This window comes from Pteropus alecto, unplaced genomic scaffold, assembly GCF_000325575.1.
Source record: "Pteropus alecto unplaced genomic scaffold, ASM32557v1 scaffold90, whole genome shotgun sequence".
Taxonomy (NCBI): domain Eukaryota; kingdom Metazoa; phylum Chordata; class Mammalia; order Chiroptera; family Pteropodidae; genus Pteropus; species Pteropus alecto.
In genome coordinates this window covers 2,053,996-2,065,901 of record NW_006429894.1, presented here as the reverse complement: position 1 = coordinate 2,065,901, position 11,906 = coordinate 2,053,996, and the positions used below count along the sequence as shown (strand labels likewise).

At 48.9% G+C, this 11,906-nt stretch overlaps 1 protein-coding gene across 1 annotated transcript in view; it reads left to right on the top strand.

The window, feature by feature from the left end:
- Positions 1–11,906, top strand: part of CRB1 (crumbs 1, cell polarity complex component) — an 87,999-nt gene that overhangs the window by 51,297 nt on the left and 24,796 nt on the right. Inside the window, exons 8-11 of the mRNA XM_006904455.2 lie at positions 479–1,423; positions 5,946–6,493; positions 7,927–8,092; positions 9,165–10,071. Coding sequence (XP_006904517.2) covers positions 479–1,423; positions 5,946–6,493; positions 7,927–8,092; positions 9,165–10,071 — 2,566 coding nt within the window. The remainder of the gene's footprint in view (positions 1–478; positions 1,424–5,945; positions 6,494–7,926; positions 8,093–9,164; positions 10,072–11,906) is intronic.

Sequence of the window (11,906 nt, the reverse complement as noted above, 5' to 3'; positions counted from 1 at the left end):
TGTCTGCATCTAGAAAACGCTGGTTTTAGGGATTGCGGGGAGGCACGCACAAGGCAGAATGCAAAACTCAAGTACAGAAGACTGAAATCAGCGTCCTAGGACAGGATAAACTCTCTCTGAGAATGGAGTCCCCGAATAAATAATGCGTGCTCAGCGTTGCTGCCAAGGGCAACCTTTTCCTCTTTTTTTCTCATTTTTATGATATTCAATATATGTCTGACGATGGTAGTTGGACGCAACCACTATATTTGGCAAATCATCTATTTCTAGAAGAATTCAAGGCCTGCGCTTCTCCGTATGGTAGAATGGATGCCAGCGTCCTCAATAACCAGTCACATTTTACTCCACGATAGCTTTACCCTGGGTCAGCTCTGCACTTCCACAAGATTTGCCGTGAAAATGATGGGAATCTTCTATTTCCGATCTCGATATATGTCATTTCAACTCGTTTTTTGTTGTTTTTTTCGTTACTTAACAGGAATCCACTGTGAAGAAGACCTGGACGAATGCTCCTCAAACCCCTGCCACAACGGTGGCACTTGCGAGAACCTGCCTGGGAATTATACTTGCCACTGCCCGTTTGATCACCAGTCTAGAACATTCTACGGAGGAAGGGACTGTTCTGATATTCTCCTGGGCTGTACCCATCGCCAGTGTCTAAATAATGGACTATGCGTTCCTCATTTCCAAAATGGCCAGCATGGATTCAGCTGTCTCTGTCCTCCTGGCTACACTGGGTCACTGTGCGAAACTGTCACCACGCTTTCTTTTGAAGGTGACGGCTTCCTGTGGGTCCCGAGCAGCTCGGTGATAGCCAACGACTCGGGTTGTAACTTCGCCCTCAGGTTTCAGACTGTTCAGCCAACAGCCCTGCTGCTTCTCCGGGGCCACAGGGGCGCGTTTATAATGCTGGAGTTGCTGAGCGGCGACCTTCACTTAATAGTTCAGGTCGGTAATAAGTCCAGGGCACACCTGTCGATCTCACGCAACACCAGCGACGGCGAGTGGCACTCAGTGGAGGCGACGTTTGCAGAGGCCGTGACCCTCACCTTGCTGGACGGCCCTTGTGCAGGGATGTGCGTCACCACGGCGCCTTCTCCGTTTGAAAGGCATCAGTCGGCATGCGCCTTACGAGACTCCTTTCTGGGTGGCTTCCCCGCGGACTGGGCTGGCCTCCGTGACCGTGACCGTGACCGGCCGCCCACGCCTGCCTTTGTGGGCTGTCTCCAAGACGTTCAGATCGACTCTACCCCCGTGACCCCCGGTGACATCCCTGCCTCCTCGCTCAACGTCAGGGCAGGCTGTGTGAGAAGGGACCGGTGTGCGGGCCACCCTTGTCGAAACGGGGGACGCTGCGTCAACCTGTGGCTTAGCTACCAATGTGTTTGTCCCCGGCCCTATGGGGGCCCCGACTGCCTGGGAGGTGAGTGGAGGCCGGGCGCCTGGGGCTGTGTGCCCGTGCCGGCCTGCTTCTTGCCCGTTGCGAAACACGGTGGCCCCTCTCGACTGCCACAGCGGGTCCCCTGCCGGCGAGAACCATGAAGAGGTTACTGATGTGCATTCACTAATTTTGGGGGGATCCATACGTAGGGCATCAGAGTTTCACTCACACAGCAGTGAAAAATCAGCCGATGGCTCCCATCCAAATGTTTACAAAATGCTGTTATAATTTTACCATTTGTCATGTATCGGAAATTGATTAGAAATCCTATTTGAAAGAGAAGTAAGCTTTTGGGCTATTTACAAGCTAGTCGGTGACAGCTGCTAGCACAATGTGTTGGGCACAGTAGATTCTTAGAAAATATTTACTGTGAAACCCTCACTTGCTCCAAAATCATGCTGGAGTCTAGCATCTTCATAAACCACCAGTTTTATTCGAAAGTATATTTTCCAGGGTTGCCTTGGAGAAAACAGATGGTCTACCTACATATGTTAAGAAAGCAAAAAGCCCATGAAATTTGGTAGATGTCATAAACGAATCGATCTAATTTCTCTAGCCAATCACAGCCTGAAATGTATTTCAAAATCCTTAACTTCTAACATCGTTCCAAAGATTGCTGTTGATAGTGATCAATACGTAGCTGTTTCTTTTTATTATTATTATCGCACATTGAAAATGTCTGAGAGGTGATTGCAACAGACTGCTTTGAAGTCTTGCTATAATTTACCCCCAAGATTTTAGAGTAACCTCAAGTAGGACAACATCTGGTAAATAGTCTTCTCTGCTTTAGAAGAAGTAAAATTAAAACCAGTCTTACCCTATAGCCGATTCCGTGTACAAATGGCTCAGAATTATTAGAAACTATTCACGGGTCTCCCGGCCGACCGCAATATTCATTACAAATCATGGGCCCGTGTGTCAATGAGGTATGGCCTCTGCCAGCCCAATGTCATATTTTACACCGAGTGGCAAGTTGTTTGGTGATTTCTTTTTCAAGGAGAAAAGGGGAAATTATGCTTGGGCAGTGTTCACTTTTTGAAGAAAAACATAATTGACTCAAGGCAATACTTTTACTACATATTCGAAATAACAAACAGATGTTGACTCATTCTGACTGGCTTCCAAAGGCAGTGACCCGTGAGGTTAAAGCTGACCGTGCTGATGCTCACTGTCCTGGTAATTACATGCAAGAGATGCCACTGCAGTGGGTTTCTGGTTTTCTTTAGATTCTTTTTCCCAATTTGGAAAATCACAAAGTTTTTAAACCAAGTTCCTTCCCACCCCGACGCCTGTTTTTTTATTTTTTATTTTCCATTTTCCCGCACTGTTGGAAACTGCTTCACCTTCGCGAAAATCCTTTGCTTCAAAAGATACCTCTGTGGGGAGGGAGTTCTCTTTCTGAAAATTCTCGGTATACGCTTAAGGAAACTTGTGTTTGTCGCATCACCTCTCAGTCATCCGAGGAGAGTCTCCTGTGCGTGCTGCTACGCACGGGGAACGTCTGCTGGGGGCGTCTGCGCGTTTAGAGGTGCTCGGGGCGTGAGGGCATGGCCTCCTTCTGTCACCATGTTTCCACGCTCAGGACGGAAGAGGCGCACTGCAGATACCACGGCCAACGTCACGCTCTCGCGACCTTGGCCTGGCACGCGCCGCCCGTGGCACACACCCTGCGGTGGGTGCTCAGGCTGACTGCAGAGAGGGTACAGCAGGTGGCTGGTCGAGGAGATGCAGGGACTTCCCGTACGTTGAAGCCGATCTTAAAACGATCGAGTGAGTCACCCAGGGGAGTCCCGAAAAGCGTTTCTCAAAGCTTAGTTCCCAGAACCGTCTTCCACGTCGTCCGGGGGTATCTCGTGTTGGCCGCGTGTACGAATACGGAGCCTCCGAGATGACGTTCGGGAGACACGTGTCCCCGACCTCGTGCCTTCTGGAGCGTGTTTGAGTCGCAGAGGCCATTCGTATCATTTTTAACTTCCGTCAGACATCTAGACTTTGAGATTCTTATTTTCTTAGAGTCACAGTTTCTCAGAGAGAGAAGGAGCTTCACTCCATGGCTGAATTTTGTATGCTGCTGTGTCTGCCGGGTGCAGTGGCCCAAACCTCGGCTTACATACCTTAGGGAATGGAGAACTCACTCCGTCTCGCCAGGAACGCCCCCAAAGCTGTTTCCTCATATTGACACAAAATGGGGTCACGCACAGCTTTCCTTCACGGGCAGCTCCTGGGAACGCGTGAATGTTTAAGGAAAAGCATCTTGTACCATCCTAGCCACCACTCCACCCCGCTAAACACGCCCGGTTTCGTCTAATGTTTTCCACATGACGTGGTTTTCAGACACTTTGGGAAAAGTTTGCTTCTCTGGCTCCGAGATGGGCCGGAGCGTGTGGAGTGACACCAGGCCGTACTCCCCTCCTCCCAGGTACAGGTCTGTTTTCCAGCCTAACATCACCTTGACCTTTGAGCGGCCACACTCCAAGACCGGCTCGCTTCGAGGAGTTCTCACCGCGGTGCCCCGGCGTCCTGCCGATTCCACCCCACACCTGTGAGTGGCTTTTATTTTTTCTTCCTAAATTTCATCTCACTGGAGTCCATCCGTCATCAAAACTTGTCGAAGTCATTTTTAACACTATCTGTCATCCTCCTTTGTGACGCATCGGCAACGTGCACGAGAATCATCCCTTCCCCTGAGAATCATCCCTTCCCATGTCCACGGCCGAGTCATACGTGGCTTCAGGTGTTTTTGAAATCAAGTAGCACATAACGTGCTCTGACCGATCGATTGTGATTTCTGGGGTTGGGGGGGAATGGGGTTGCTGGAGAGTTGAGCTTGAGGATTAAAAAAAAAACAGATCTGCATTCTGTCTGCCTTTTAATCTGATGCACAAAGTGTCATTTCTGGCTTCCTGGGATGACCAGCGGGGATCCGGCCACCCCCAATGTGGACCAATTCTGTGCATATTCTCAGACCTTAGGAGCTTCAAGAGCCGTGCTTTATCAAGCATTTTATCTCATATGAAAGTGCTGTCTTCAGAGAGGTTCATCTCTTCAAACGGGTGATTTTATCTCACGATGCACTTTGAAAGCTACCTGGAGCTGCCTGGAGCAGGTGGTCTCCCGATGCAGATTCAAGATGCGATGTTCCGGTAGGAAATCGAGTCCGAGTTCTGAAAATCTGGCCTTTTGAGCGGGACTTCACACGCAGACCGTCACCCAGGCGTGTTTTACTATAGTTCAGCTCAACGAAGAGTCTCTTCCGGTTGCCCAAACTTCCACGGGTCCACGATGACATTTAAACACGACTAAACGGGCTCCTTTTTCTGGTCATTGCGATCGCAAAGTAAAAACTCAAAGATGGCAATATCTTTAAGACAATGCGTGGTCAGGTTCGGGAACCTCTGGATAGCAGAACCTGGGCACTTCTCAGCACCTGCCCCGCCGCCAGACCCAAGCTGCCACCATCTGTCTTGAATTTTTGCAACATCTCCATTTTCTTCAGGTTTTTCTCATATCCTGCCTTCTCGGAGCCTTCTTCCCGGGCATCTTCATTTAAGATGAGAACTTCATTCCTACCCCCAGTCCTCCCTACTCCCTTTCTCTGCTTCACTTAATTTATACCGAAGAACCTATCGCCACCTGCAATGCCATACGGTTTGCTTTATGACCTGTGCCCGGCCTGCCCTTCACCAACTGGAATCGAAGCTTTAGGAACATAGAATTCTTGGTCCTACTCTGTCATCCATGCTCCTGAGAGCCAGTGTTCATTTTTATACTTCTCGAGAGTTTTCTCGAGGTGACACGCATCGATGACATTGCCATGTCCATGCCTTGCTAACTCCTCTGAGCACAGGTGATGCTGGCGGGCTCAGTAGTCAGCTTCACCCTCGCTCTCTGTCCCTTGTGCCTCTACCACCCACCCCCCCAAACAGGACCACAGAGAAGACAGACAGCTCGTCACCCTCGTGCAACTGCCTTACTTCTAATTATCAGGAGCATCATCCCGAAAGAGGATTTGTGAATCTAATTTTCGATTTCTGTGCTTTAGAAGGAATGATTGGGTTCAATGATATTTGCTTGAGCATGCCCCCCAAAAAGCAGAAAAGGCGACTGCCTGCATAGTCTGCTTCCAGGTGTTGCAGGAAGGGCTCTTGCATCCCCAATTTCTTCTACCGAGTTGGGGTGCAGTAGCACCTGGTCTCCACCCTGAAGTCCCACCTTTTTAGGGCCTCGAAGGCGAGGTTTGTAAGTGTATCAGTGCAGAGAGTGTCTTCTCTCTTATAAGAAGTGGGCCTCAGCTATAAACTATAAACCATGTCATTGTTTTCAGAATAAAGAACACTCAGAAGGAGAGAAAATCAGGCCAGATGGTCATTCCGCTGCATAAGCCCTCCTGAACTTTTAAAAATAAGCATGGACGTACGCGTGTCTGTATTTCATCCTCTGCCCCTTCTTACCTGCGGGTCTTAAGCTGTTTCTTTGTTTCTCCTCTTCTGTTTTGACGTTGAAGAGTATGTGGCAGGCAGATTCGGCCAAGACGACTCTCCCGGGTATGCTGCTTTTCGTCTCGACGAGAGCTACGACGGGAATGCCACCCTGTCCATGTTCTTGCGGACCCGTCGGCCCTCGGGTGTCCTGCTGGCTTTGGAGGGCGGCGCTCGTCGGCACATCCGCGTCTGGCTAGAGCATGGCAGGCTGGCGGGGCTGAACCCGGCTTCTCCCAACTTAGAAGTCAGCTCGGTTCTCAGCGATGGAAGCCTTCACTTTCTATCTCTGAAAATCAGGCCGGAAGGAATCGAAGTGCATCAGTCTTCACATAGCCTAGGATTTATCTCGGCTCCTACCTGGCACATCCGAAGAGGCGATGTCATCTACCTCGGTGGCCTGCCCGACAGGACGCAGACCAAGGCTTACGGGGGCTTCTTCAAAGGCTGTATCCAGGATGTAAGATTAAATGACCAACACCTGGAGTTCTTCCCAAATTCAACGAGTGACGCGCTCCCCAGTCCAGTCCTCGTCAATGTCACCCGAGGCTGTCCTGGAGACACTATGTGCAAGGTAGGGTGTTCGTACCGATGGTGTCCCCATTGCATGCTAACATGTTCTTTTGTTAAACAGGTAATTTATTATCACCCTTCTTCGTAAGCAGAGGTGTTGCTGAGCACGGCCGTAGACTAATTCTTCATCAATATTTTCCTAGCAAGACTGCAAGGTGTATTTTGAGCCATAAAAATAATAAAAATAAAAATTTGCATCACGGTTTGCTTAATTAACCATGCAGATGACTCCACGTGTGTGGCCTCGTGATGACCAAATTACTTAAGAATTATCGTACTTTAATTCCCTGGCTTCTCTGAGTTTTAGGTGAATGGACTCTCTTTGAGAGATATAGGTAACGTTATCATCAGCGCCCACCTACCATCATTCTGAACTTCTATTATGTCAACGAGAAAAGCATCTGAGCTATAAGGTCCTGCAGGCAGTTGGACTTGAAATTCTCTGAAATGTCATTTCTCAGAGCCCATGCTTCGCTTTGTATATTTTCTGTGCTCTTGTAAAAGCTACATAAATATGTGAACTTGTCGGCTCGGCATGACCTTTCAAAGAAAAAGCAAATACGTTTATATCTGTTGAGCGGTTAGTGAGCTCCAGCTGGTACCATGCACTGGGCTTGATCTTAAAAAGGGATCATCGCAATGTCACCGTAGGAGCCCAGTGTGCCAGGCGCTATTTTACGTGGATCGATCCAGTTAATTCTGCGGAAGAATTAACCTGCCAGCTTACAAGCGGGCACTGTACTTGTCCCCATTTACATTATTCACAGGTGAGGAAACCGAAGTTTAGACAGGTCGCGTGACCCGCGTCCATCATGTGACTAGTGGATCTCAGATGGATGCACTCTGAGCTCCCAGACAGTCCTCTCTAAATGCTTCCATTTGGAATACATTACGAGAACCCTTGTGAGGAGCGAAATAATAATCGGATGTCTGACTCAGAGGCGGAGCCCCTGAAGAGGGGTGACGGTGACCCCTGCTTTGGGACCCAGAGATCCCGGGTGCCAAGCTTCCATGCGTGACTCCCTGAGAGGGCTTTGGGCAGCAGGGGGGCCCTGGTTCCCTCTGGCGATAATTGGGGTGACTGAACATGCCCCTCAACCTGTATGTGACAGAGACCAGCGGTCGGCCTTCCTGACCCTCCTTGGGCTGCACATCGACTTTACACATTCTCTCTTCCTCCTCATTCCACTCCATCTCTACTTCTCTCTCTGCACCCCTGTCTCTTAAAAAAAAAAAAAAAATTGCCAATGGTAGAAGTTTTATTCTGTTTATGAATCAGCAGACATAAAAGTTTTAAGGGTAAACTAGAACGCGAACGTCAAATTTTAAATGCAGGACATCAGCATCTAAGAACAATAGATACGGGGCTCACCGTCACCGCGTGTCCGCTCCCTTGCCAGTGCTTCTTACATCTTTGGTTTCTTTTCTGCTCAGTCCCGCCCCTGTCACAACGGAGGCGTGTGCCACTCCCTGTGGGATGACTTCTCGTGTTCCTGCCCCACGAACACGGCTGGGAAGGCCTGCGAGGAAGTCCAGTGGTGTGCCCTGAAGCCCTGCCCCGCCGGAGCCCAGTGCCAGCTGCTGCCTCGGGGCTTCGAATGTAGGTGGACTTCACACGGGTCATCCCTCTGATTAGGCCGGGCGTTTCTGGCGTTCTGTGAAGGCACCTAGAGAAAGAACAGAGACAAAACCAGGTCGCTCAAGCGACGTGGCGGCTGCATCCTCGGACATGAGTGGCCTAATACACCTAATAGGAGTAACTGAATAAACCGGGTGGCCCTGTACGTTTCTGGGGGCGGAATGGAGGTCGTAGCGACATCCAACCTTGATCATAGAAAGCCGAGTTCTGAGGAAAGGTAATATTTGGCTTTTCCCGTTATGAGAGACAGAGGGAAGGTGTCAGCGCACTGCCGTTTATTAACTGTGAGGCCTCCGGGAGGTCACATGACCTCGCCATCTGCAGCTTTCTTCTCGAATAAGGATACAGTATACTCTATAGCTAGGTAATTTTGTGTGTGTGTGATGATTATAGGAACAATGTATAAAGAGTCAAGTGCATTAGATACTCGATGTTTGCCAAACAGAAGTACTTGGGCTTAGGCACAGAGATGGTAGCTTGGCCCAACCTTGGAGTTTGCCAGGTAGGTAAATAGTCATTCGGAAGTGACTTTTAAGTGCCTACCGGTCAGCTTAATCCAAGGCCAGTTTCCACCGTTCATTTACTGTGTCACCATCGCTAGCTACACATGTTGGTTTCTTTACGTATAAAATGGATAATGAGTGTTTCATTTGGGGAAGCAAACGTAAGATAAATACAGAAATGGACTTGGATTTTGATGGAGAAGAAGTTAATATTTTGGGTTTTGGTACCCGACCATCTATCTACTTTTGCCATTCTGGCTTGACTAGTGATTAGCAACTGGACCGTGAGGAAATCGCCAGACCTCTGTGAGTCTCCATTTCTTTTATAAAATGGGGACGATAATAATCAGCCCGTATTCAAGAACTCTGTGTCAGAAATAACATAAAAGCAGCTAGCACAGTGCCCAGCACATATCGAACGATCAGTACATGATGGTAGCAATGTGACAATCATTCATACTAATAAAGGTGATTAAGCAAATATTACAGACCTGGTAAAGTTGCTGATTGGTCTCACTGCCTCTCTGTAGGTACCGCCAATGCCGTTTTTAATGGACAAAGCAGTGAAATATTATTCAGGAGCAACGGAAATATTACCAGAGACCTCACCAATATCAACTTTGGATTCAGAACAAAGGGTGCCAATGTCACCATATTGTATGCAGAGAAGGAGCCCGAATTCCTTAACATCAGCATTCAAGATTCCAGATTATTCTTTCAGTTGCAAAGTGGCAACAGCATCTATGAGCTGAGCCTGACAAGTGTTCAGTCGGTGAGTGATGGCCTGTGGCACCGAGTGGCTCTTTCCATGACGGACCCGCTGGCCCAGACCTCCAGGTGGCAGATGGAAGTGGACAGCCCAGCACCTCTTGTGACCAGTGCAGTGGCTGCTGGAAGCCTCGACTTTCTGAGGGAGAATACAGACATTCACGTGGGTGGCCGTGCTCTCGGCAGCGTGGGGAGCCTGCAAGGGTGCCTGAGTACGATAGAAATCAGTGGCATTTATCTCTCTTACATCGAGAGTGCTCGCACTTTCATTAATAAACCCCAGGAAGAGCAGTTTCTCAAAATCTCTAGAAATTCGGTGGTTACCGGCTGTTTGCAGTTAAACGCCTGCGGCTCCAGCCCCTGTTTGCATGGAGGAACCTGCGAAGATATCTACAGCTCTTATCGCTGCTCCTGTCCCTTGGGATGGTCAGGGACGCACTGCGAACTCAACGTCAACGGATGCTTTTCAAACCCCTGTATCCATGGCAACTGCTCCGACAGAGTTGCAGGCTATCACTGCAGGTGTGAGCCTGGATACAGCGGTGTGAACTGCGAAGCGGACACAGACAATTGCCGGAGTCACCAGTGTGCAAACGGAGCCACCTGCCTCAGTCACACCGATGGCTATTCTTGCCTCTGTTTGGGAAATTTCACGGGAAAACTTTGCAGGTGAGTGTCAGGTCCCCAGACAGCTAGGTCTCCAGAGCTAAGCTCTCTGCTCGGGCACAGAGATGGGCTGTGATGGACGGGACAGGCTTCGGTCGCCTCCACCCCACAGGGTCATGTACGGACAGGCACGCAGCCGCTGGGATGTTCTATGAGGAAGTCAGCGGTGTTTGGACCAGACTTGAAGCAGAATGTTTTCTTAGTCACCTCTGTGAGAGCATGTCTCGTGACAGATGGCCCCAGAGTCTGACGGCCTTCAGGCCACAGGAAACAAACCCATTTATAATACGCAAAAGATAAGGTTTAGCATTGTTGGCAGAAGCATAACTCCTGTGTGTCAAAGAGCAGCCTGGGTTATTTCAGACAGGTAAGTCTTGTAAAATCCTGAAAAGACTACGTTAAAGTAGAATTTCGAAAGGTGAAATCCAAACTCTCAGACAATTAAAATGAACGTTTCGATGATTTTACCAGACTCGTTAATTAGTGCGGGAACCAGTAAGATATAAAAACCAGTTTACAGGACAATCTAATTATATATAATTATATACCTACTATATCTATTGTATATACCATAACATACACTATATTGTTGTTTATTTCACAGTATTCCACTGTTTTTTTCCCTAAAACTACAAAAGCAGTATTTGTTTCTTAAACTACAAAAGCAGCAAGCACCTCCATTTCATGTTATAGAAACAGAAATAAAAATGAACATTTTCTCGCCAAGTCACATGACTTCAATATTTCCACACAAGTAGAATTCATTATTGCTTTTATAACTCATACTGCTTTTAAATGCACTAAGCAACCGAGTCATTCCGAGGGGGTGAGACGGCCCTGTTGACAGGTAGTACCTGCCCAGACCCTGGCCAGCCCACCTGGAGTGGCGAGCAGCCAGCAGACGTCACCGTAGTTCTGGGGTGGTGCCTTGATCTGATGACCCTCCTGGCACGTGGAACATGCAGCCACAGCCCGAGAGGATGTATTATCTCCATAACGTTTCTTGCTCTTCGGAGCCTGTGAAGGCCGGGTGCCGTGCGGGGGCCCAGGTGTTGGCTTTCCCGTGCGACGTCACTTCTCAACTGGCAAACTGCCTGTTTAAAAGCAAACGACATTCGGGATCAAAATTAATAGTTTTGCCACGGTGACAGTGGACAAGTAAAATAAACAGCTATGTCCCAGTCACCAGGTCTCCAGGACTTTTTTGTACCGAATTCATCAAAGTCAAGTTGTCAGAGATAAAAGTTCTCAAAAACACCTTTTAATGAGATTCAAAACTTGCCCCTTAATCGTAAGACGTATACGGAGCTTCACATTTGTGCTGCTAAACGACCTCTTTCGAAGCTGGTTGGCGGTTTTGGGCTCTTTCAAAAAGTCCTCATGATATTTTCTTTTTAAAGTGGCGTCGATCAGCTCTTACGGGAAGAGACGCCCCATCCTGCAGGCTAGATTCTCCATGTCAGCTGCAGCACATGCAACAGGGCCAGAGTCGATTCGTCCGATCTTTCCCGAACGTCTATTATGAATCAGAGCCCACGCGCACGCACAGCCTATGCAGGCGCCCGAACGCTGGCCCTGAGACCTTTTGATCCGTCCTTGCCCGTCACAGAGTTTGGTCTCGCAGTGAGGTTCTGCTCAGTGTCTAACACTCTGTCCTGCCTTGTAGAAACGTTCCTTCCTATACACGGCTTTGTCGTGGCACGAGATAGCCACGCTCTGAATTCCCCACTCGGTGTTATGCACCGACCTCCTGGACAGCTTTTGGCTCACGTGCTGCGAAGCTGTGTGTTGTTAGATAGGGAGCAGCAAGGGTTGGAGAGGCAACCAGGGTTCGGTTC